The sequence below is a fragment of the Chelonia mydas genome, chromosome 7 (assembly GCF_015237465.2).
Source record: "Chelonia mydas isolate rCheMyd1 chromosome 7, rCheMyd1.pri.v2, whole genome shotgun sequence".
Taxonomy (NCBI): Eukaryota; Metazoa; Chordata; order Testudines; family Cheloniidae; genus Chelonia; species Chelonia mydas.
Genome location: NC_057853.1, coordinates 122,658,546 through 122,682,446, shown reverse-complemented (window position 1 = coordinate 122,682,446; position 23,901 = coordinate 122,658,546). Strand labels below are relative to the sequence as shown.

The window sequence follows — 23,901 nt, the reverse complement described above, 5'->3', positions numbered from 1 at the left end:
GGATTGGGGGGCTCCAGGGCTGGCGGAGGGTGGGGTGCTGGGCCTGGCGCGGGGACTGGGGGGCTCCAGGGTTGGCAGAGGTGCTGGAGGGCCGGAGCCGAGCGGGGTGCTGGGGCTAAGGGTCTCTGGGGCCGGCGCAAAGCCGGGCACTGGGGCTGGGGGGGCTGAGCAGGAGGCTGATAATGGATGAGGGGCCACATGGCAGATTAAAGGCCGAAAAACCTGCCTTGGGGGCTCGGGCTCATGGAGCGGCTGCAGCCTGACCAAGGTTGTGGGGTGATCACAGGCTGGAAGTAGCTGCCTGGGGAACAACCACTGAACCCTAGGCCCTGCAGAGACCGACCCATGGCAGCCCAGAACCCAGCCCCACTCACACCAGCGCTGCTGTGTGCGTCCTTACCAGTGAGCCATGAACCCTCGGCCCAGCGGACCCGGTGGCGGGGTGTCACGGAGTCCCCGGGCAATGCTCTGGAACTGCTCCCTACGAACCCAGGCAGGACTCTGGGGAAGTCTCCTTTCTGGGAGCATCCTGTCTGCAGGACACACAGCTCACCCGGCTTCCCCCTTCCAGGGTCTGACCTTGGAGCATTCAGCATCCTCTGCCCCTCCGTGCGCTTCCCACAGCGAGTCCGCCCAGGCGGGATCCTGGGGAAGCCAGAGGGTCCTGCCCCCCAGCTCCACAGTCAGACGGGACTCTCAGCCAGCCAGTAAAACAGAAGGTTTATTAGACGACAGGAACATGGTCTAAACCAGAGCTTATAAGTGCAGAGAACAGGACCCCTCAGCCGGGTCCATTTGGGGGGGCAGTGAGCAGACAACCCCGTCTGCACTTCACTCCAGGTCCCCAGCCAGATCCAAACTGAAACTCCCTCCAGCCTCTCCTCCTCTGGGCTTTGTCCCTTTCCCGGGACAGGAGGTCACCTGATTCCTTTGTTCTCCAACCCTTTAAGTTGATTAAGAAAAAGCAGAAAGCATACAGGGAGTGGAAGATGGGAGGGATCAGCAAGGAAAGCTACCTTATTGAGGTCAGAACATGTAGGGATAAAGTGAGACAGGATAAAAGTCAAGTAGAGTTGGACCTTGCAAAGGGAATTAAAACCAACAGTAAAAGGTTCTGTAGCCATGTCAATAAGAAGAAAACCAAGAGAAGAAGTGGGACAGCTAAACACTGAGGATGAAGTGGAGGTTAAGGATAATCTAGGCATGGCCCAATATCTAAACAAATACTTTGCCTCAGTCTTTAATAAGGCTAAAGAGGATCTTAGGGATAATGGTAGCATGACAAATGGGAATGAGGATATGGAGGTAGATATTACCATATTTGAGGTAGAAGCAAAACTCAAACAGCTTAGTGGGACTAAATCCGGGGGCCCAGATAATCGTCATCCAAGAATATTAAAGGAATTGGCACCCAAAATTGCAAGCCCATTAGCAAGAATTTTTAATGAATCTGTAAACTTAGGGGTTGTAGCGTATGATTGGAGAATTGCTAACATGGTTCCTATTTTTAAGAAAGGGAAAAAAAGTGATCCGGGTAATTATAGGCCTGTTAGTTTGACATCTGTAGTATGCAAGGTCTTGGAAAACATTTTGAAGGAGAAAGTAGTTAAGGACATTGAAGTCAATGGTAAATGGGACAAAATACAACATGGTTTTACAAAAGGTAGATCGTGACAAACCAACCTGATCTCCTTCTTTGAGAAGGTAACAGATTTTTTAGACAAAAGGAAATGCAGTGGATCTAATTTACCTAGATTTCAGTAAGGCATCTTGCCACATGGGGAATTATTTGTTAAATTGGATAAGATGGGGATCAATAGGAAAATTGAGAGGTGGATAAGGAATTGGTTAAAGGGGAGACTACAACGGGTCCTACTGAAAGGTGAGCTGTCAGGCTGGAGGGAGGTTACCAGTGGAGTTCCTCCAGGATCGGTTTGGGGACCAATCTTATTTAATCTTTTTATTACTGACCTCGGCACAAAAAGTGGGAGTGTGCTAATGAAGTTTGCGGATGACACAAAGCTGGGAGGTATTGCCAATACAGAGAAGGACCGGGAGATCATTCAGGAAGATCTGGATGACCTTGTAAACTGGAGTACTAGTAATAGGATGAAATTTGTGAGAAGTGCAAGGTCATGCATTTAGGGATTAATAACAAGAATTTTAGTTATAAGCTGGGGACACATGAATTAGAAGTAACGGAGGAGGAGAAGGACCTTGGAGTATTGGTTGATCATAGGATGACTATGAGCCGCCAATGTAATGTGGCCGTGAAAAAAGCTAATGCGGTCTTGGGATGCATCAGGAGAGGTATTTCCAGTAGGGATAAGGAGGTTTTAGTACCATTATCCAAGGCACTGGTGAGACCTCACCTGGAATACTGTGTGCAGTTCTGGTCTTCCATGTTTAAGAAGGATGAATTCAAACTGGAACAGGTACAGAGAAGGGCTACTAGGATGATCCGAGGAATGGAAAACCTGTCCTATGAAAGGAGACTCAAGGAGCTTGGCTTGTTTAGCCTAACTAAAAGAAGGTTGAGGGGAGATATGATTGCTCTCTATAAATATATCAGAGGGATAAATACCGGAGAGGGAGAGGAATTATTTAAGCTCAGTACCAATGTGGACACAAGAACAAATGGATATAAACTGGCCACCAGGAAATTTAGACAAGAAATTAGACGAAGGTTTCTAACCATCAGAGGAGTGAAGTTTTGGAATAGCCTTCCAAGAGAAGCAGTGGGGGCAAAAGATCTATCTGGCTTTAAGATTAAACTCGATAAGTTTATGGAGCAGATGGTATGATGGGATAACATGGTTTTGGTAATTAAATATTCATGGTAAATAGGCCCAATGGCCTGTGATGGGATATTAGATGGGATGGGATCTGAGTTACCCAGGAAAGAATTTTCTGTAGTATCTGGCTAGTGAACCTTGCCCATGTGCTCAGGGTTCAGCTGATCGCCATATTTGGGGTCGGGAAGGAATTTTCCTCCAGGGCAGATTGGAAGAGGCCCTGGAGGTTTTCCGCATTCCTCTGTAGCATTGGGCAAGGATCACTTGCTGGAGGATTTTCTGCTCCTTGAAGTCTTTAAACTACGATTTGAGGATTTCAATAGCTCAGACATAGGTGAGAGGTTTATTGCAGGAGTGGGTGGGTGAGATTCTGTGGCCTGCGTCGTGCAGGAGGTCAGACTAGATGATCACAATGGTCCCTTCTGACCTAAATATCTATGAATCTATTTAGCTCTCACCTGGCAGGGGGGAAGGGCCAGGCCATCAGTGGCCAGGAGACAGAGTGTCGGCCATTTATGTACCCTGGCCCTTTGCTCTGCAACAATTACACCCCCTTATCCCACCCCCTAGAGACTTAAGAACTGCATAGGGGAAACTGACGCACCCCTTGTCACAGAGTCCCTGGGCGATGCTCTGGAACTGCTCCCCCTGAAGCCAGTCAGGACTCTGGGGGAGTCTCCTCTCTGGGAGCAGCCTGTCTGCAGGACACACAGCTCACCCGGCTTCCACCTTCCTGGGTCTGACCTCAGAGCATTCAGCCTCCTCTGCCCCTCCGTGCGCTTCCCCCAGCGAGTCCGCTCAGGCGGGGTCCTGGAGAAGCCAGAGGGTCCTGCACCCCAACTCCACAGTCAGACGGGACTCTCAGCCAGCCAGTAAAACAGAAGGTTTATTAGACGACAGCAACATGGTCTAACACAGAGGTTGTAGGTGCAGAGAACAGGACCCCTCAGCTGGGTCCATTTTGGAGGGCAGTGAGCCAGACAACCACATCTGCCCTTCACTCCATGTTTCCAGCCAGCCCCAAACTGAAACTCCCTCCAGCCTCTCCTCCTCTGGGCTTTGTCCCTTTCCCGGGCCAGGAGGTCACCTGATTCCTTTGTTCTCCAACCCTTTAGCTCTCACCTGGCAGGGGGGAAGGGCCCAGGCCATCAGTTTCCAGGAAACAGGGTGTCGGCCATTCTCTGTGTCCAGACCCCTGCACACACCTGCCCTCTAGGGCTCTGCAACGATCATACACCCTTACCCCACCCCCTAGATACTTAAGAACTGCCTAGGGGAAACTGAGGCACACCCACACTATTCAGAGGAACCATTAAGAACAGTCCCACTTCGTCACACAGGTGCCCCCCTCTTTCCCCCTGACCAGCGTTACATCAGGGCTGGGGAGGGGGAGGGGCAGGGGCTTTGCCCTGTGCAGCTGGGCTGATCACAGGGGTCACTTCCAGTCTTGATCTCTAGGGAGCTGCCCGCCCCTGTGGCATGGTGGGTGTGGGTGTGTGTGGAGGGGGGCCCCTGTTGCCCTAGTCCCAAAGCTGGGGCTGGGGAGCGGGGGCGGTAGAGCCTGCAGGGGACAGAGACAGAGAGCTGTCAGCTCAGCAAGACAGGTGTGCGGGCACAGCGTTTGCCCACTGTGTGTGTGCGTGTGTGTGTGCGTGCGAGTGCGCGTGCACAAGCTTGTCCTGGGACTTGGGGACCAGGCCCCTGCAGCCACACAGGAAGCAAACCCCCACCCAGCCCTCGGCAGCCCCCCCCATAGCTCCCCCACTCTCCTGCAGCCACACAGGGTGCCCAGCCGACTGGCTCTGGCCCAGGTAGCCTGTAGCGGCAACAGCCCACAAAGCCAGGACACCTCCTCTGCCGCACCCCAGCTGGAGCTGCCATGGGCAATGGGGTGCCTGCACCCGGCTCCACCCAACTGGGCAGCTGCACCCTCAACCCCTAAACAAAGGAGCAGCCCTGGGGACAGCTGGGGCCTCTGGCCTTCCCCCCGCCACTGCCCCAGCCCTGCTGGGCCTTCCCCACTGGCTGTGCCCCATTGTGCCAGGGGCAGGACACACACCAAGACACCTGATGGGCAGGACACAGCCAGGTGCCACCCTCCGGCAGTGCAGGTTGCCCTGCAGCCAGGGGCACAGCAAAGGCCCCGCACCAGTTACAGCTGCTGGCCGGCAGTGCCTGTGGCCAGAGCGACTCCAGCACTGCAGGGGGTGAGGAGCCGGCCCGGGGGCCCAACACCCTCCACTGTGGGTTACTCCCTCCCCAAACGGCTCCTACGGCACTATACGGAGGTAACGGCCCCTCCCTGCTCCGACTGCCACTCCCCAGGGACACAGCACGGCTCACGCTCCTCTTCGCTGCACGGCCCTGCTGGGAGCCCTGGTCAGTTGGGTTCATGCCCCCCCAGTCCTCTCCTGAGTCACTGCTTTCCAGGCCACCGCCCGCCAGCCGGACCCCGACCCCTGTGCCTGGTTCCCAGCCTTAGCACCTTGCATGCGACTGCATTTAACACGCACGTTGCTCCCAGGAGTCCGGCTCGTGCAGTCACGTTGTACACGCACCCTGCCCTTGCTCGCCACTCCACCATTTTTGTGTCATCTGCAAACTTTGCACAGGTCACCCACGGTCCCGCTTGGAGTGCGGGACGGCCCCTCACTGCACTTTCACTGTGTGTGTCATTATTAGCTTTTTACAAAAGCAAACTGAGAAACCCACAAATTCCATCACACCGCCCCATATTGACACCCGTCTGGGGCAGCAGACCTTCAGGGCCATCGCACACAGGTCTGCTGCTTGAGCTGAGTAACTGACAGCAGTAGTAGGTTGTCATCCTCACTGTGGGCCAGACAATGGCGCGGGTGAGACACACACTTTGCTGTGGGTTCACAGCTTGGACCGCAGAAGAATGCAGACAGGCAGGAATCCTGGACTCTAGGCCAGGGCTAGCAGGTCTCTGGCACCCATGTGAACAGGGGTTTTTCAGATCCAGATGTGGCCGGACTGCAGGGAGGGCAAAAGGCACATCCCTGGCAGCAGGGTGACGCCTCTCCCCCCAGCCTCTCCAGTGCAGGGCTGTATGAATTCTTTCACATGGACAAACTGACTTATGCCCCTGCCCTGGTCCTGGCGGCACCGGCTGACACTTCTGTGCAGGTGCCCAGGCGTCAAGCTTGGCTGACACTGAACACGGTCACACAGCGAGCAGCGTCCGGCAGCCCAAGGAGCGGGCCGGCCACGCGCACTGCTGCCAAGGAGCTGGGAAAGCGGCTGGTGAAGGACGGGGCCACATTCACAGAATATCAGGGTTGGAAGGGACCTCAGGAGGTCATCTAATCCAGCCCTCTGCTCATTGCCCAAGGCCCCAGCGTTAGTTCGGGTCGTCGGGCCCAGAGCGGGCTGGGGGCCGAGCAAGGGGAGCTGGCAGCACAACGGCAGATGAAATTTGGTGCCAGCAAGCGCGCAGTAAACCAGGAACCGTTCACACCCATTGCCTCGTTCTAGATGAATTGAAGCTGCTCCGAGAAGAGACGAGAGCATGGCTCTGGCCAGCTCTGTGCAAGCTGCTGATGGGGCAGCAGCTGCCAGCCGCACGGCCCCATGGTTAGGGTGGGTAACGAATGGGATGGAAAGCGCGATGATGTCACTGAAGGGCAGCAGTGCCCACGGCTGGCCATCTGCTCAGTTCTCAGAGCCTCTGCTCAGAAAGGTTACAGCAGACCATGAGCATGGCCAGACCGGGTCAGACCAACAGTCCCTCGAGCCCAGTACCTACCTCGGACAGGGGCCCGTGCCAGAGCCTCAGGGGCAGTGCAGGGAAGAGGGTAAGTTTCCAGAGATCCCCCAGCCCCATCTTCCTCTCCCAGTCACCTCTACAGGACCTGTGGGGAGAGAGGCCATGGGGCATGGCTGTTTAACGTCCAGAAGAGACGAACACCAGGAGACATGCTGGACAGTAAATAGAGCCTGACACAAGGCAGGGCATCTGGCTGTTGTCAGCCCAGCTCAGGACACACGGACAAGGGGGCGGCTAAGGGCATTGCTAGGGGCTGAGTGAAGGGAACAGCACTGCCCAGGTTAGCCAGGGGCTGTGTGAACTCCCTGCCCCTAGACCAGGAGCTGCCGTCCTGCTAGACAGACAGACACGGCTCTTGCTGGGGGGGACAATGCCCTGGGCAGGGCACGAGCACCCGGCCTGACAGGCTGGGGAAATGGGGTCCATGGCGAGGTCACCCAAGAAGCCGAGTCCAGGGCTCCTGGGGGCAGTGGGACTGGCCCCATCCCCATGCGGGTCCTGTCTCCCAAGGGCAGCATGGTATGAATGGGGCAGAGGAACCTTAGGCTCCCTACCAGGCGACACCTGCCATCCAGGGACAAGCAGCAGCTCAGAGCAGAAGGAAGCTGTTTCCAAGGAGCAGGAGGGGCCCAAGGCTGGCAGGTGGTTAGAGCTACTGCGAGCGCCAGGAAAAGCAGGTCCCATGGTGCTGGGCAGGAAGCCACCCGCCTGCCCGCCCATGTCCCGGAATGCTGCCCACATGACACGTCCCACAGAGGGGCTGCGCCTGCCCCTTCCTAGACAGGGCACACCCCGCTGCTCTGGGCAGGAGGCCAGCACATTCCTGCCAGGAGGGCGTCCTTGGGACCTGCACCTTCCTGACACTCGGTGCAGCGGCCAGGCCCTGCACACGGCCAGAGTCCCTGGGAGAGCGCAGCAGGGCCTCCAGCTGGGCTGCCTTCGCTGCCCCCTTAGCCCTGCCAGGGCGCTCGGGGGAGATGTGCCCTCCCACAGTGGCAGCAGGAGCATGGTGCCCACTGCGCCTTGCTGCCTACGGGCCCCAGGCAGCACCTCTTGGCACAGCAGCCCTCACCTCCCCCAGCCCTCTGGGCATGCCAGCGCCCATCCCCAGCCCTGGCAGCTGCATCCAGCTACAGCTGGGCCCAGCAGGAGCAGGGGTCAGTGGAGCTGCTTCCCCGAGGTCCCTGCTGCCCAGGTCCAGACCCAGCTCAGTGCCAGGGCTCTCAACCGCTCTCCTCCCCTGTGCACACAGCACAACGGCCCCTTGTCTGGGGCTGCTCCGTGGCCAAGTGCCCGGAAACCAGCCCGTGACCTTTCCGACAGACAGAGGCGGAAGCCGACGCTCGTGCTGCACTAAGTGTTGGCTGCTATTTACGGGACGTGGTGGTCACAGGGCACAGCGGCTGCCAGCTCACTGCTGGAGCCGTTCCTTCAGAGGCAGGGTGCCCCGCCTGCTTGCCCGCCGGCCACGTTCCCCCGGGAGCCCCGAGCGTGCCCGTGCGACAAAGGGGGGGATTTTCTTGGTTTTGTCAATGGTTTGCATGCTGAGGAGGTGGGACTCAGTGTCCCCGGGTGTTACTGGTTTAACGAGGGGATGGGAGAGGGGGTTTGTTAGGACACAGGACTAGCGAGGGAACTTGGGACCCCAGCCAACGGCCTGGCGAATGGAAACCCCAGCGACTGGCGACCTGGGGACCCGGAGGCCCAGCTCGGGAGTCACAGCCGGTTCTGGCCAGTGGGAGGACAATGGGCTGCGGAGAGAGGACCCTGGTGACCTGACCAGCCAGTCTGGCCAGAGGCGGCCCAGGTGACCCTGTTTACCTGGAGAGAAGACAATGGACAGAGGGGAGCTTGGGGTCGGTGATATTGGATGCCCAGCTGGGCAGCAGGGGGGCTCAGGGCTGGAGAAAGGGAGCAGGCAGAACCCTCCTGGATGCAGGGGAGACTTGGATGTGCTGTGCTGAGGGAGGCCAGGCCTGACAGCCCTGAGAGTTTCCTATGTTGTGTTCAGACGCTCAATAAACCCTCCTGTTTGACGCCAGCTGATAGTCACTCCGGTCTAGAGAACAGGTGGCATTATTCCCTCTGGGAGTGGAGGCCCCAGGGGTCCAGAGCGAGTGGACTCCCTGAGGGGCCCACACCAAGAGAGAGGCGGGCTAAGGCTCAGAGAGGTGCGGCTCCAGGAGGCAGAGGGGCTTAACCCCCGAGAGAGAGTGGACCCCTGAGAAGGGCTGTCACACTGAAGGGGTTTCCCCAGGGACTGTACGGGCCAGGAGTGGGCACGACTTGAGAGCCCGTGACAGCCCGGCCCGGCGCTCACAGAGCTCTGAGATGGGACCAGCTTGTAGGGAAGCTTCCCAGCAGGCCCCAACTTCCCCAGTGCCCCATCCTAGGTGGGACCTCCTGGGGCCGGGCCCTGGCTGGGAAACACCAGGAGGGTCTGACTGAAATCCCCTTGAAACTGTCCCATTTCCCAAGGTACCCAGGAGGCGTCTCACCGGCCCCGCAGCCCGCAGGACCCTGCGCACGGACCGCAGCCCTGGGGCTCCTTCTCAGAGTGACTGAGCAGAAAGGGTTTGGGTTTTCTATAAAAACGTTGAGGAAAGTGGCTTGTAGGACCCAAACTGGTGCAGTAGCCAGGGCAGGGCAGGGCCAGGGGCCAGCTAGGCCAGGGGCGAGGGCAGCCAGGGGCTCCAAGTGCCGAGGGAGGGTTCCCCTGTGCCTGCCTGCCTCACCTCTCATTCAGGTTGACATTGTTAACCCCTTGCTGTCCAGGCCCCATCCCACAGGGCAGGAGAGATGCCCGGGCAGTGCAGAAGGTCTCCGGTGCGCACTGATGTGTGCTCTGCAGGCAGAACGGTACCCCTGGCTCCCAGTGCATGGCACGGGGGGCTCCCGCCCTTACAGCACCAAGCCCTCCCCGCGAGAACCTGACCCCGCAATGCCAGTCTGAGCCCATCGCGTTGAAGCTGTTCACTCTGAAACCTAATACTGTGTTAAATGTCCATACATTAACCATTTCACTGCTGACCATTTCACCAGGAATACCCAGCTCCTGCACTTCTGCCACTGTCCCGAACAGCCTCTCCAGGTGCTGAGACGGCCAGCTGCAAGGGACTGCAGCTCCCTCTGCCCCCCATATCACTCCTTTGCCAGGGTTACGAGGGGTAACTACAGAGATCTGCAGCCCGGAGCCTCCGGGCAGTGTAAAAACCAGGCAGTTTAATAGCAAAATAAAGGACAGGGAATCTCCATCTCACACGGCTTCTCACTCACTCATGCTTGGCACGCCCCCAGGCTGCGTTGGCTCGGCTCGGCACAGCACAGCACGGCATGGCTCACCAAAGCACAGCTCACGCAGAGTCCTGCGAAATCCCCTCCCGCTGCCCAGGGCTGTTTGGTCCAGGCTGCTGCAGGGAGCAAGGGGGTTACCATCTTGAGAGTGAGCTGGGCAGCCTGGAGGCCACGTTCCCAGCAGCAAACAAGGCTGCAGCCAGTGTGTCAGGGCAGCGTTACCCAGCACCAGCACAACCTGGGCAGTGCCAGGCACAGGGCACAGCCACCAGACTCAGCTGAGCTCTCGCTGCCCCAGCCCAGCATTCAAACCCTTCCTGCCCCAGATCACTGACTCCCCGTGCTCCAGGGTCTCAAAGGGCAAGGGACGGGGACGGGGCAGGCCAAGGCCCCCTTCCAGGGTGCACACAGCCGGCAGCAGGGCCTGCCAGCCCCCACCCCCCTCCAGGGGTGAACACAGCCGGCGGCAGGGCCTGCCAGGCTCCCCCACTAAGAGTCCTAATACAAACAGCTGCTGTGTTTTGTCAGCCAGACCCCTCTTCCCCCGCGCCAGGCTCCAGACAGGCCTCTCCCCTTCCCCCCTCTGACGCAGCCTGGCCAGCCTGTGTGGGTGCAGCTGGCACTGGGCTGCACTGGCATCTGAAGCCCATGGCACCACAGTGCCCCCCCGTCATGTGCCTGCCAGCAGCCCTGGGTGCTCCGGTCGTCTCCGCTGCAGCCCTGGCTCAGTCCCGGCCTTCCCAGATGTCCTCCCGCTGCTTGTTCTCCAGGCGCTTTCTCTCTGCAGAGACAAGGGAGGGAGGGTGAAGCTTGGCTCCAGGCCCCTGGGTACCGAGCAAGGGCCCGCACCAGCCCCGGCTGTCCCAGCCACAGCGTGTCCCATGTCCCACGCCCCCCGCTCCTGCTACCCCACTGCAGCACCCCTCCCAGGCCGTCCACTAGACGGGCAGGGCCTCTCGGGGCTGAGAGCAGCGAGGCAGAGGGCCGGAAAGGGGGGCCTGGGAGCTCCCAGCCTGTCACCCCCACCTGTGAGCTGGCTCTGGTGCCCCACACCGAGCGCGCTGCTTGGGCTCCACCTAGTGGCACGAGCTGATCCCTGCAGCCCAGGAGAAACGCACCTGCTGCCAGAGGCAGGTGGAGAGGGCAGTTGCCCCTGGCCTGAGGGGGCCCCTCACTCAGCTATTCCGAGGGGCGCAGTGGGGTGGACCCACAAGAATGGGAGGTCTCTGCTCAGCTCCAGGCTTTTCCCTGCCACTGTGCCCCCTCCCCCCCGCAAGGCAGCACCATCATGCCCTGGGTAAGAGTGGCAGGGACTCCTAGCCCCAGAGAGCACTAACACCGCCCCACAAGTGGGCAGGAGGGAGGGGGCCTGGGCAGGGGGCGAGGGTCTGCACGGGCAGGCAGGCACACATGGGCACAGCACAGAATGGGCAGAGTGCTCTCATGGCAGGCAGACAGGTAAGGGTTAACCTCCTGGCCCGTTCCATGCTCATGACAGACAGACACGCTCTGGACATTCACCGTGACCTTGTTACACTCGGTCTGTTTCCTGGCCCGCCCGGCTCGCTCCATCACCGGTTATCTGGCCGTTGCAGCTGGAGGGCTGCGAGCCAGCTGCCATGCCTGCCAGAGGGGGCCGGGCAGACTGACAGCCTGCAGCAGGCTCTGCCCAGCAGCCCAGCCGATTGCCAGATGCTGCCCCAGGTGGGGCTGTAGAGGGGCTGCAAACCATGGAGCCGAAGACAGGTCCTGGGGTGGAGAACCCGCTCCCCCTTCCCAGAGCTGCCTGCACACCCCCAGGCAGAGCGCTCCCCCTTCAACCAGCAACAAAGGGCGGAGCTGGGCAAGGCCTGGGGGGCACTGCAGGGAACGGGCCCCACCATCGTTCTCCCGGAGCTAGCCAAGACGCAACGAGATCTGCAGCAGGCACTAAATGGGGGAGGGGCTGCAAGCACCAGCAAGTGGCGGGTGAGGGCACCATGGCACAGGGACCCCGCCTCAGAGCGAGGGGAAAGCCTGCGGGCAGGACCAGGGAGGAGCTGGCACTGCACAATGCCCTGGGCCAACCTCACCCAGCGCACGCACCCAGCGACAGATGGGGCAGGGCAGAAAGGAGCCAGGCCATGCAGCGCTGACTTGGGAGGAGGGCTGGTGGAGCGGGCTAAGCCAGGACGGGGGCAGGAGTGTGCAGCTCCGGGCGGGCAGGGCCAGGAGCCACCGGACAATCTGGGGGAGCCGCCAGCCGCAGGGACTCGCCAAATGCAAGAGTGGGGCCTGCTGGGGTTACATGAGGCAGGACCCAGGATTTGTTCCTGGCCCCACCGTGCTCTGGTCTGTGAAGCAGCACAGTGCGGCCCCCGGCGGGGCTAGCCCGGGGCTAGGAGCCAGGCAGCTTGGCCAGTGAGTTGGGGGAATGGCTTCCCCACCAACCCTGCATCCCCATGTGGGAAGGGAAGGAGTGCCCGGACTGGCCATGTGGGCAGCATTTGCCCAGAGCCTGGCCCATGTCCTGGCAGCACCAAGTTGCGCCAGGAACAAGGTGGGCATGGAGCTGAAGCGCAGGGGCTGGTCGTGGGGCTCCGCTGCCCGGGTTCACTGCCTGCCCAACTCCCAGAGCGGCCAAGGGCCAGGGCGTAGCGCAAACTGGCATCTAACCAACGCAGCCCAGCACCACCGTGCCACAGCCTTTCACCAGCTGCTCCGCCCGCACTTCCCCACCCACGAAGCTGCAGCCACCTCTGGGGTGGGCTGGGGCCAATGCCTAACCCCCCACACAAACGGCAGGGGGATTTACTTTCCACAGAGGGAATTTGGCCAGAATGCCTGGGATAGGGCCCGAATTGGGGGCAAGGCCCAGGGTCAGGGCTCAGCCGGCCCCTAGTGAAGAGCACTGAACACCAGCATTGCTTCCTGCAGCTCCCCGGGTTCTCCCACACAAGCACAGATCCCAGTGTGGCTGCAGGTGCAGCCAGCCAGCCTGTCGGCTCTCCACAAGCAGACAGCGAGGCCTGGGCCAGGCTCTCCCCGAACAGCCAGCAGCAGCGAGCGGGCAGCGTGGAGCAGACAGCTGAGAAACCCCTGCATGCCCCCCACTGCCCCGACATGCCACCCCCAGCGCCTGCAAGCCGAACAGCCCAGGCCGCAGGGATGAAGGGGCAGCTCCACACCCCGCAGCAGGAAAGCAGCAGCTAGGAGCCAACCTCGGGCCTCCTGCAGCTTCTTGCGCTCGGCCTCGCGCTCGGCTCGGCTCTGGTTGCTCCGCACTCCGAGGGCTCCGATCACCAGCCTCCGGGCCAGGGCCGCAGACGTCTCCGGACGCTCTTTCGCTGGCTGCAGGAAGTCTGGAGAGAGGAGACAGCCATCACCCCAGGGACTGCAGCACGGGGCTAGCAGGGACGCGTGTCCCAGGCCTGGCTGTGGGGAGCGCTAACCCGCCCCGCACTGCGATCGCTGCCAGACGCCAGGGCCCTGTCTACAGTGGGCTCCCCCATGCGGCGGGCTGCACTGGGGCCGGATGAGTCCTAGCCCTGCTCCCTGTCCGGTCCCCGCCCCGTGGGCGCCTCCCTGCTCTGGGCCATGCTGGCAGCTGTCCTCCCCATGCCAGGCCACTTAGCACCAGGCCTGGAGCAAGCAGCCACCTGTTCCCAGGGGATCATGGCAGACCCAAACCAGATGCTGGCATCCATGGCCAGTCCCATGCACCCTGACCCCGCAGGGCACTCTGAGCACAGCACAGGGGAGGCACAGCTCTCTCCTGGCTCCAACACTGCCCTGCCCGTGGGCCAGTCGAGCCGCGATCCGGGCGCTGCGCGGCCCCAGACCCTTGCAGCAGCATTCCCACGTGACGACTCCACTCCTGGAGCCCAGCGGCTGGGATGGGGAGGTCGCCCCCCTCCGCACTCACCAGCACAAGCCCTGGCTTTGGCTTTGGCTGCTCTGGTGCCTTGCGCCAGGGGCCGGGTCTTCACCATCACGTGCCTGCTGCTCAGGGCGTCGCGCGCTGCGGGAAGAGGGCAGGGGCCAGAGTCAGGGAGGGGCCCCCAAGGGAGCTGCACCGAGAGCCAGGGAGCCTGCCGGGCAAGCCCTGAGAACAGGGACCAACAGGGCTCTCCCAGCTCCTTGGCCCCCAGGCTCAGCAGTGTCGTGCCCAGCCTGCCCTTGCGGTAAGGGAGCTGCCCCTGGGCACCGGCTGCTGGTGGTGCAGAGCACGCCGGGCAAGGTCCCATTTCTGTGCCGTGCCCATGCCCAAGCAGCCCATGCCCACCTGGAGACCAGTGCCAGGGCACCTGGACCCAGCCTCCCCACACCTCACAGGCAACAGCAGAGCAACGAAACCAACCCCAGGCTGTGCCAGGTGGGGGGAGGGCACACCCAAGAACACCCCAGCGGCCACAGCTGGCAGTCTCAACAGCCAGCCTTTCCCACCACGGGCAGGGGACATGGCGCCGGACGACTAACAGCGTCGCTTGGCTGTCTGCCAGTCGCTGATCCACAGCCCTGCCCGTCCCAGCAGGAGCCCAGGCAGGTCAGCCAGCCCCGTGGCCAGCACACGGAGCCCAGCGCCTAGCACCCTGGGGGCGAGCGGGTGGACACAGCACTGCCCATCTCACCCAGGCTGCTCCTTCAGCAGAGACTCCAGCCTGGGCACCAGCACTGGGCAGCACTTTACCCAGGGGCCTCACAGCTGCACCCGCCCCAGCACTGGAGGTGCACGTACCTGCGATGGGGCTGGAGAAGATGCCCAGTGCGTGCGTGTCGTCCACCCATTTGATGTCAAAGCCTTTCTTCCTGCCAGGGAGAGCGAGCAGCTGAGATCTGAGGCATCGATGGCATCAGCACTGTGGGGGCGAGGGACAGGGGGCGCAGGGACCGCCAAGGACAGGGACCCTGGGGAGGGGCTAGACAAGGCTGGAGCACTTTCCGCAGCGCCATTTCGGGAGGGAGGACAGGCAGAGCCCAGAGGCTCAGCGGGCAGGAGCGGGAACTGGCTGGGGAAGGCCTCGATCCAGAGCCCCGTGGCCATCTCAGGAGCGTGCAAATCTGGGGGCTGCTGGGGGGAGGGTCGGGGACAAGATTCCTGGCCTCTGGCGCAGAGGGACCGTGCAGGGCTCTGGGGGCGGGGGTCTCTGCCCGGGCCGGGGGGACTCACTGGTAGCCGCAGAAGATGTGCAGCAGGTCAGCGGTGCCGAAGTCCTGCGGGAAGTCGTAGATCTCGATGACATGGGGCAGCTCCGAGTCACTGAGGTCCAGCTCAGCAGGCTGCCAGCCGGAGTAGTCGAAGCGGGGCTCCTGCAGGCTGCTCCTGGGCTTTTCACCGCCCAACAGCTGTGGGGACATACATGGGGCTGTGAGCTACCCTCTGGTGCCCAGGCTGGGCCCCTCCGCCCTACCCAACAGCCCGGCTCAGTGTGACGGCTCGCAGGACTGGCTGCTCCATCCAGGAACTTGCCCCATTGCACACGCTGCAGCTTGGCAGCCTGGCTGGCTGCAGTCTCTGTGTGGAGCGAGCAAGCAGGCTGATAAATGGGGTGAGCTCCTGGGCCCGCATGCCAGCCATCAGCCCGGGAGATGGATTAACGGCCCTGGGGACGCGGGGAACTATCGATCGGGCCTCCACGCTGCAGCTGGGCCTCTCCCATTACTAACCTCCCTTGGCTTTGCTGTGTCACTGGGGTCCCGAGCCAGGGGGCAGGGCACAGCCACGGCTGGTGCATTGGCTGCTGGCTCCCTGGGAACCCTTCACATGCTGGTCATGCTCACTGCTCCTGCCAGGGCACGCTGCCCCACACGGGGACAGTCACATGGCACCTCCCCAAAACAAGGCCAGCACACCACACGCCCAGCTCAACCCCGGTGCCCCGGCCGGACCTCCCCGAGCCTGCACCAGGCAAGCAAAGGGCCACACTGGGCACTGCAAGCTGCCGCATGAGCACTGGAGATGGAGCGGTCCCAGCGACTCTCCAAGGGATCTGGACCAAGGGCAGGACACACTAACCAGCCCCTGACATGGCACTCATAGGCTAGGTGTCACCCCTGGGTCCTGGGAGGGGCAGCAGGGCACAGGCAAGGCCTGGGGCACCTGCAGCTTTGGAGCAGGGGAGAGGCCCCGGGGCACAGCTGCTGGAGCCAGAGCCAGAGCCAGAGCATCATCTGCAACATGGATCAAAGCTGGGGCTGACTGATGGGATGGAGTCAGAGCCTGGGGACTGCTCTCCACTTGCGTGAGGAAGCCAGGCTGCCCCTTCCCACATTACGGCGGTCCCCCTCAAGTGGGTCCTATGCCAGCCTGCGCCTCTGTCCGAGAGACAGCAAACAGACCTGGGTCGCAAACCTTTCACCCAGTCCGAGCTCTGCCCTGGGCACCCCCGGTTCTCCGGAGCAAGGCACATTCCCACCCAGCAGCCGATGTGTCCGCTGGGCACAGGGACACAGAAGGCACTGAAAGGCTCTTATCTACAGAGTCTCCTGGGACCCCGCAGAGAGACAGGCTGGCACAGAGTCCTAGCAACAGCAGCAGCTCACGCTTCCACATCGCACGGGCACAGCAGTTCCCAGCCCCTCAGAGGTAACCGCAACGCACTGCATGGGGGATCCTGTCCCACCCTGAACCAGCCCCCCTGGGGCGTCGCCGGGCACTGCAGGACAGGCCCATGGATGCGCAGCGCTGCCAGCGGTTACAGCCACGTGCTGAGACCCAGCATCGCCAGGCACTGCAGGACAGGCCCGGGGACGCCCAACACTGCCAGCGGTTACAGCCACGCGTGGAGACCCAGTGACGACGCCAGGGGCAGCGATCTGTCTCGTGCTCTCCCTGCTGCGCTATGCCCACCAGGGGAACCCTGGGTCCAGCCCAGCCCCAGAGGATCTCAGAGGGGCAAAGCGCATTTCCAGCACAGGATGCAGCCAGGATGCTGGGGTCAGGTCTGGCTCTAGAGCAGGGCCCAGGGATCTCTGTCACCAAGTCTCCAGGCGATGCTCTGGAGCTGCTCCCTACGAAGCCAGGCAGGACTCTGGTGAGGTCTCCTCTCTGGGATCAGACTGTCTGCAGGACACACAGCTCACCCAGCTTCCACCTTCCTGGGCCTGACCTCGGAGCATTCAGCCTCCTCTGGCCCTCCGTGCGCTTCCCACAGCGAGTCCGCTCAGGTGGGGTCCTGGGGAAGCCAGAGGATCCTGCCCCGCAACTCCACAGTCAGACGGGACTCTCAGCCAGCCAGTAAAACAGGAGGTTTACTAGACGATGGGAACATGGTCTAAAACAGAGCTTGTAGGTGCAGAGAACAGGACCCCTCAGTCAGGTCCATTTTCGGGGGCAGTGAGCCAGACAACCCCGTCTGCACTTCACTCCTCGTCCCCAGCCAACCCCAAACTGACTCCCCCTCCAGCCCCTCCTCCTCTGGACTTTGTCCCTTTCCCAGGCCAGGAGGTCACCTGATTCCTTTGTTCTCCAACCCTTTAGCTCTCACCTTGCAGGGGGGAAGGGCCAGGCCATCAGCTGCCAGGAGACAGGGTGTCGGCCATTTATGTACCCTGGCCCTTTGCTCTACAACAATTACACTCCCTTAATCCCACCATCGAGAGATTTAAGAAATGCACAGGGGAAACTGAGGCACCCTACAGTATTCAGAGGAAACATTAAGAACAGTCCCGCTTTGTCACAATCTCTAATAGCGCCAGGCTGCCTGGAGCTCCGTTTTACATCCCATCCAAGGACACTTGGATCCCACGGCGGCGAGCACCCTCGACGTGCCCAGGGGACAGAGGAAACCCCCCCCTCGCAGCAGTGTGGCACGGCACACCTAGCCCTACGGCAGGCCAGGAGCTGCCCCTCCCGCGCTGCCAGGGGTCAGCCACCCCCAGCTGCTGTGCGGCTGCGTTACCCTTGGCACCCGGTCATTGAGCGCCGAACGCATCCCCTGGTAGACTGGACGGGGCTGTTCTGGCTGTCACAGGCCCCGCAGCAGCACTGAGTCCCGGGCAGAGCCGCTCCCTCGGCCAACCAGCGGATTTACTGCTCCAGTCAGGCCGGCTCCCGCACAAACAAAGCAGCCATTTGTTAGCGTGACTCACTGACCCCCTTCCTGGCCCATCGCGCAGGGCCTGAGTGCGGAGGGCAGGTACCGTGCTGGGGGCATCTATAACCCAGAGGTGCTGGAACTATTTGTAGTGGGGGTGCTGAAAGCCGTTGAAGCAAACTGTAAACCCTGGATATGACAGAAACCACGTCAAGCCAGGGGGTGCAGCAGCCCCCCCAGTTCCGGCAGCTCTGCCCAGCCCCAGTCCCTGCCCGATCCCCAAGCAGCCGTAGCAGGATGCAGCGGGCTGCCAGGCTCGAGGCTGTAAACCCCAGGCAGCTCAGTCACTACGCAGTGTTAATTCAGACCCTTTTCCAGTAAGGAGGGAGCGAGGGGGCTGGCGGAGAGGCTGGGCGCTGGCGGAAGGGACGGCCGAGTTGTGAAGCACGTGGGACACGCTCCGGCTATCGGAGAGCGTGCCAGCAGCACTGCGGGGCCGGGCCAGCCCTGTGTTCACGAGGAGCGCTCTCAGGGCTCTCATCCAGCAGGCTGAGTCCCCTCTGTTGCCCCTGGCGTCAGTGGGAATTGTGCTGTGCGGCTCAGGCAGGATCGGGCCCTGCGGAGATGCTCCAGGAAGCAGAGCACTCGGGTAACTCCGATGATCAGACACCATGGAGTGCAAACTGCTCGAGCTGCTTAGCCCCTGCCAGCCCTGACCTTCACGAACCACTGAGTGCAGGGGAGGGGGAAGAGGGATGACAGAGATGGGCTGCCAAGCGGCTGCTTCCAGGCCTAATGGCACAGGTCAGGCCAGCGCTCTGCGAGCTCTCCAGCCCAGGCGGCCAGACGCTGCCAGCTGCAGCCCTTCTGCCTCCAGGGCTGAACCTACCTGCTTGCTCCTGGCAATGCCTGCTGGGAATGCGGGAGGCCTACCCCACTGCAAGGGCTCCCTGCCCTGCTCCTTGGGCAGCTGCTCAGTCAGGCCTGGAGTGACTGAGCCGCCCTTCCCCTGACTCACCAGCTAGTGCCAGCCAGCGACACGGCACCAAGAGGGCAGGCTAGAGCCAGAGCTGCACCCCCAACCCAGGGCAGAGCTTAGCCCCCATCCATCCCCACATGGTGGGGCTTCGGGACACTAGCTGCTGGGCAAACCTGGCAAGTGAGCGCTCCCAGGGGCATGGGTGGGGCTGCCCCGAGCAGGACTCCAGCCCCACACCCCCAGGGCGGCCTGTTCTCCAGCGCGGTCCCACGGTGGGGGCTGACAGAACTCCCAGGAGAGCCCCAGCATGGCCTGGCCCCATGGCCGCACTGACGGGGCCACGGGCTGGCCGGCGGGGAGCCCAGGGGCATCGGAACCGCTGGGCCCACACACACCTTCAGCATGTGCTCAGCCGGGAGCTAACGCTCACCACGTCTCACAATAACTGACAGCAACAACCGCGGTTGAGAGGAGGTGCACAAGTCAGCCAGAGCTCCCGCAAATGTGGCGGCCTCCTGCTGGAGCCCAAGGCCTGTGGGAGATCATGCCAGGCACACAGGAGAAGTGCCTAGGAATCAATGGAGCAAAACGGGTGTGCCGGAAATTGGTGGACAAAACATCGAGGGGTGGGGCTATTTCACCCCTCACCCTCATTTTGGGGTCCTCTGACAGAGCCCTGGGAGGGGAAGGCTGGCTACTGCAATGCTGGCTGACAGAAAGAACGGGAAGAAGCAAGCTCCTCCATCGGGGCTGTCACCCCCACCCTCTCCTGGGACTCCACGGGGCCTCACAGGAGTCCTGACCAGCCAGGGCAAAGACAGGGACCCAGATGACATCACCAGCTCCTCTGGTTCCAACTGTATCCCGACCATTGCCTGGGATGTGAGATTCGGTCAGCCTCTGCTCCCCTGGCCCCAGGCCCTTTCCTTCCTACTGACCGCTATTCCTACCTACATGCCTCCAGCTTTCACCCAGACCACACCACACGATCCATTGTCTACAGCCAAGCTCTGCGATACAACCGCATTTGCTCCAACCCCTCAGACAGAGACAAACACCTACAAGATCTCTATCAAGCATTCTTACAACTACAATACTCACCTGCTGAAGTGAAGAAACAGATTGATAGAGCCAGAAGAGTACCCAGAAGTCACCTACTACAGGACAGGCCCAACAAAGAAAATAACAGAACGCCACTAGCCGGCACCTTCAGCCCCCAACTAAAATCTCTCCAACGCATCATCAAGGATCTACAACCTATCCTGAAGGACGACCCATCACTCTCACAGATCTTGGGAGACAGGCCAGTCCTTGCCTACAGACAGCCACCCAACCTGAAGCAAATACTCACCAGCAACCACATACCACACAACAGAACACTAACCCAGGAACCTATCCTTGCAACAAAGCCCGTTGCCAACGGAGCCCACATATCTATTCAGGGGACACCATCACAGGGCCTAATCACATCAGCCACACTATCAGAGGCTCGTTCACCTGCACATCTACCAATGTGATATATGCCATCATGTGCCAGCAATGCCCCTCTGCCATGTACATTGGTCAAACTGGACAGTCTCTACGTAAAAGAATAAATGGACACAAATCAGATGTCAAGAATTATAACATTCATAAACCAGTCGGAGAACACTTCAATCTCTCTGGTCACGCGATTACAGACATGAAAGTTGCGATATTACAACAGAAAAACTTCAAAACCAGACTCTAGCGAGAAACTGCTGAATTGGAATTCATTTGCAAATTGGATACAATTAACTTAGGCTTGAATAGAGACTGGGAGTGGCTAAGTCATTATGCAAGGTAACCTATTTCCCCTTGTTCCCCCCCCCCCCCCCCTCAGACGTTCTTGTTAAACCCTGGATTTGTGCTGGAAATGGCCCACCTTGATTATCATACACAGGAAGTGAGCTGTAGCTCACGAAAGCTTATGCTCAAATAAATTGGTTAGTCTCTAAGGTGCCACAATTACTCCTTTTCTTTTTGCGAATACAGACTAACACGGCTGTTACTCTGAAACCTGTCATTGTAAGGAGAGTGATCACTTTAGATAAGCTATTACCAGCAGGAGAGTGGGGTGGGGGGAGAGAAAACCTTTTGAAGTGATAAACACCCATTTTTTCCATGGTCTGTGTGTATAAAAATATCCTCACTGCATTTTCCACTTTTATGCATCCGATGAAGTGAGCTGTAGCTCACGAAAGCTTATGCTCAAATAAATTGGTTAGTCTCTAAGGTGCCACAAGTACTCCTTTTCTTTTTCTTGCTAACAATTGTCTGGCTGAGCTGGCCAAGACGCAGACTGGATTTTACAGCACTGCCCAGAAAGGCAGCTCAACGCAATGCCCAGAACAAGTTTGCCAGTCTCCGAGGGGCTGATAAGACCATGTGCTGGGCCTGCGTTTTTAGCACTGAGATTGCACGTGACGTCAAGACCAGAGCTGCATTTTTCTCTCTCTGCAGTTTTCTTCCCCCTTGTGTGTGTCTGTCAGGAAACAGGATCAGACTGTAACAGCAGCAACAGCTCCAGCTAAACTCACTGCTCCCCCCCAAGCACAGCTGGACGTTAGGACATGAGGAAAATCTTCCTGTCAGGGCGGTTAAGCCCTGGAACAAACTACCCAGGCAGGGTGTGGAATCTCCATTGCTGGAGGTTTTTAAGAGCGCTTAGACACACACCTGTCAGGGATGGGCTAAATCAGGGCTTCTCAAATTTCATCGCACTGCGACTCCCTTCTGACAACAAAACCTGCTACACGGCCCCAGGAGGTGGGACCGAAGTCTGAGTCTGCCCACGTCCCACCACCCCGCGTGGGGTGGGGCAAAGCCTGAGCCTCACCGCCCCTGTAACCTGAGCCCCACCGCTCAGGGCTGTGGGCTCAGGCTTCAGCCCCAAGCCCCAGCAAGTCTAAGCCAGCCCTGGCGACCCCATTAAAAGTGGGATTGCAACCCACTTTGGGGTCCCGACCCACAGTTTGAGAATCGCTGGGCTAGATAATACTGAGTCCTGCCTCAGTGCAGGGGGCTGGACTAGACAACCCAGTGAGGTCCTTTGCAGTCCTACACTTCTAGGATTACCATCTAGGAGACTGTCAGACAAGGGGATTTCCTTCCACAGACTCTCGGCAGCTACAGGGGGAGGGAACAAGGGATGTTAATAAAAAGACAGCCTTACTTCATCCTCTACACTTCAAATGCTCCAATGTTTTCTCTTCTTTTCTGTACCTGTAACAAAAGGTTAAAGGCTGCTGAAGGGCGCACGGGCCATGGCTCTCGGCAGGCTGCATCTGTAACAGCAGGGTGCGGAAGGGTGCGCGGGCCATGGCTCTCGGCAGGCTGCATCTGTAACAGCAGGGTGCGGAAGGGCGCGCGAGCCATGGCTCTCGGCAGGCTGCATCTGTAACAGCAGGGTGCGGAAGGGCGCGCGGGCCATGGCTCTCGGCAGGCTGCATCTGTAACAGCAGGGTGCGGAAGGGCGCGCGGGCCATGGCTCTCGGCAGGCTGCATCTGTAACAGCAGGGTGCGGAAGGGTGCGCTGGAGCAGCACCACGGAAGTTTGCTATTCTCCCACGAGGTGAAAAGCTCCTACGCCAGTGGTCCCCACTGGGAGAAGACATCGTCGAGAACTGAACGGTGAATCTCCTGTGCGTGATTTGCAGAAAACTGTCTGCACAGGCAGCCCACTAGGGAGTTTTGCACCCCAGTAAACATGCTGCTGGTACGGCTATGCGATGGCTGATGCACCAGTTCCAGAGGACGACTACCTCTATGCACCAGAGGGAGAAACCTCGCTCCCCCAGGCACGTTTATATAAAATACCAGTCTGTTGTCTGACATTGCTGAACTGGATGAGAGGGAGGAAGGTGTCGCTGGCTCCATGGACCACCCGCAGTTCAAGTAAATGGATGCGTTCCCTGGACTCCCGTACGGTTGAGATGCCACAATTGTCCGTGTGAACAGCCCAACCCAAGAGGCAGGTGTCGGTAACAACGGTTGTCTTGGGAGTTGGGGTGAGGAAAGGAATTCCAGCTGAATCCACCAGACAACCGTCTAAAGCCTGCCTTGCCGTATGTCTTGCCTTCTCCAGGGAGTGCACGAAGAGAAGCCAGGCTTGTAGGCAGCAAAGATGAAGGCCAGTGAACAGCATCACGTGTGTGCATCAGGCCATGTGGCCAAGGCGGAGAAGGCGAGTTCTGACTGATGTCCTGAGGGATGGTCACGTGATGTGGAGACCCTGAACTGGCGGAAGGTGGAAGAGAAGACCTTTCTCCCTAGAAGTCTGAGTACCTTGTGTCCCTTCTCAGAGGGAGTAGCCTTTGGGTGCCATTGCTTGGACCACTCTGTAGACAAAGAGCTAGGTGGGGGGTGACCAACAAAAACTCCACCTTGGGCAGAGCAAAGCAGGGCTCCTCAGCCCTCATAGGGGTGGGAGCGAAGAAACCGGAGTGTGCCCACAATGGCCAAGGCCATGCCACTGGGAGCGGAAGGCTGCAGAATGCCTAGTTAGCTGTCCTGGGGCTCCTGGGCTTCCTTTGGCTCAACCTGTAGCTCTGCAGCCCCCGAGCACGAGCTCTGGGTACTGCGTCCGGCCAAGTCAGAGCGATGGAGTAACCAGCTCCTCCAGGGAGGACGACGAGATGGCTGGCTCCCCGCCGAATATGCCGATGAGGCCAGTTCTGGGTGGCCAGGTGTAACGATGCTGGTTCTGGCGGGACCCAACAGGAGAGTGCCAATTCAGGACAAATTGCTTAGAGGAGGGCAGTTACAGCCCAAGGCTGGGGTTTCTCCACCTCGAAGGCAAACCAAACCAGCCAGACAGAGAGGACTTTGGTTTTACCCCACTGGCTAACCACAAGTCACACAAGCAGTTCCCTTAGACACTCCCGTTTCCCAGTATCACCACCAGTGCCACTCATTATGGGGACAAATGGTTATGAAAACCAATACCCCAGTAAAAGAGAAAAGGTTCTCTCGATCCCAAAGGACCAAGCCCCAGACCCAGGTCAATAT

At 59.9% G+C, this 23,901-nt stretch overlaps 1 protein-coding gene across 9 annotated transcripts in view; it reads right to left on the bottom strand.

Annotated features, from left to right (window-relative positions):
• Window positions 1-9,787: 9,787 nt before the first annotated feature.
• R3HCC1L (R3H domain and coiled-coil containing 1 like) overlaps window positions 9,788-23,901 on the bottom strand; it is a 47,399-nt gene continuing 33,285 nt past the window's right edge. For 6 of the 9 annotated variants that reach the window (XM_037903551.2, XM_043552468.1, XM_043552464.1 and 3 more), the window contains 5 exons: window positions 15,029-15,204; window positions 14,597-14,667; window positions 13,784-13,879; window positions 13,080-13,220; window positions 9,788-10,660 (listed from right to left, as the gene is read on the bottom strand). In XM_037903551.2, coding sequence (XP_037759479.1) covers window positions 10,605-10,660; window positions 13,080-13,220; window positions 13,784-13,879; window positions 14,597-14,667; window positions 15,029-15,204 — 540 coding nt within the window. In that variant the 3' untranslated portion in view covers window positions 9,788-10,604. Of the gene's footprint in view, window positions 10,661-13,079; window positions 13,221-13,783; window positions 13,880-14,596; window positions 14,668-15,027; window positions 15,205-16,941; window positions 17,113-23,901 lie in introns of those variants that run through there. The other 3 variants (XM_037903553.2, XM_043552465.1, XR_006292570.1) reach the window with 3 other exon arrangements.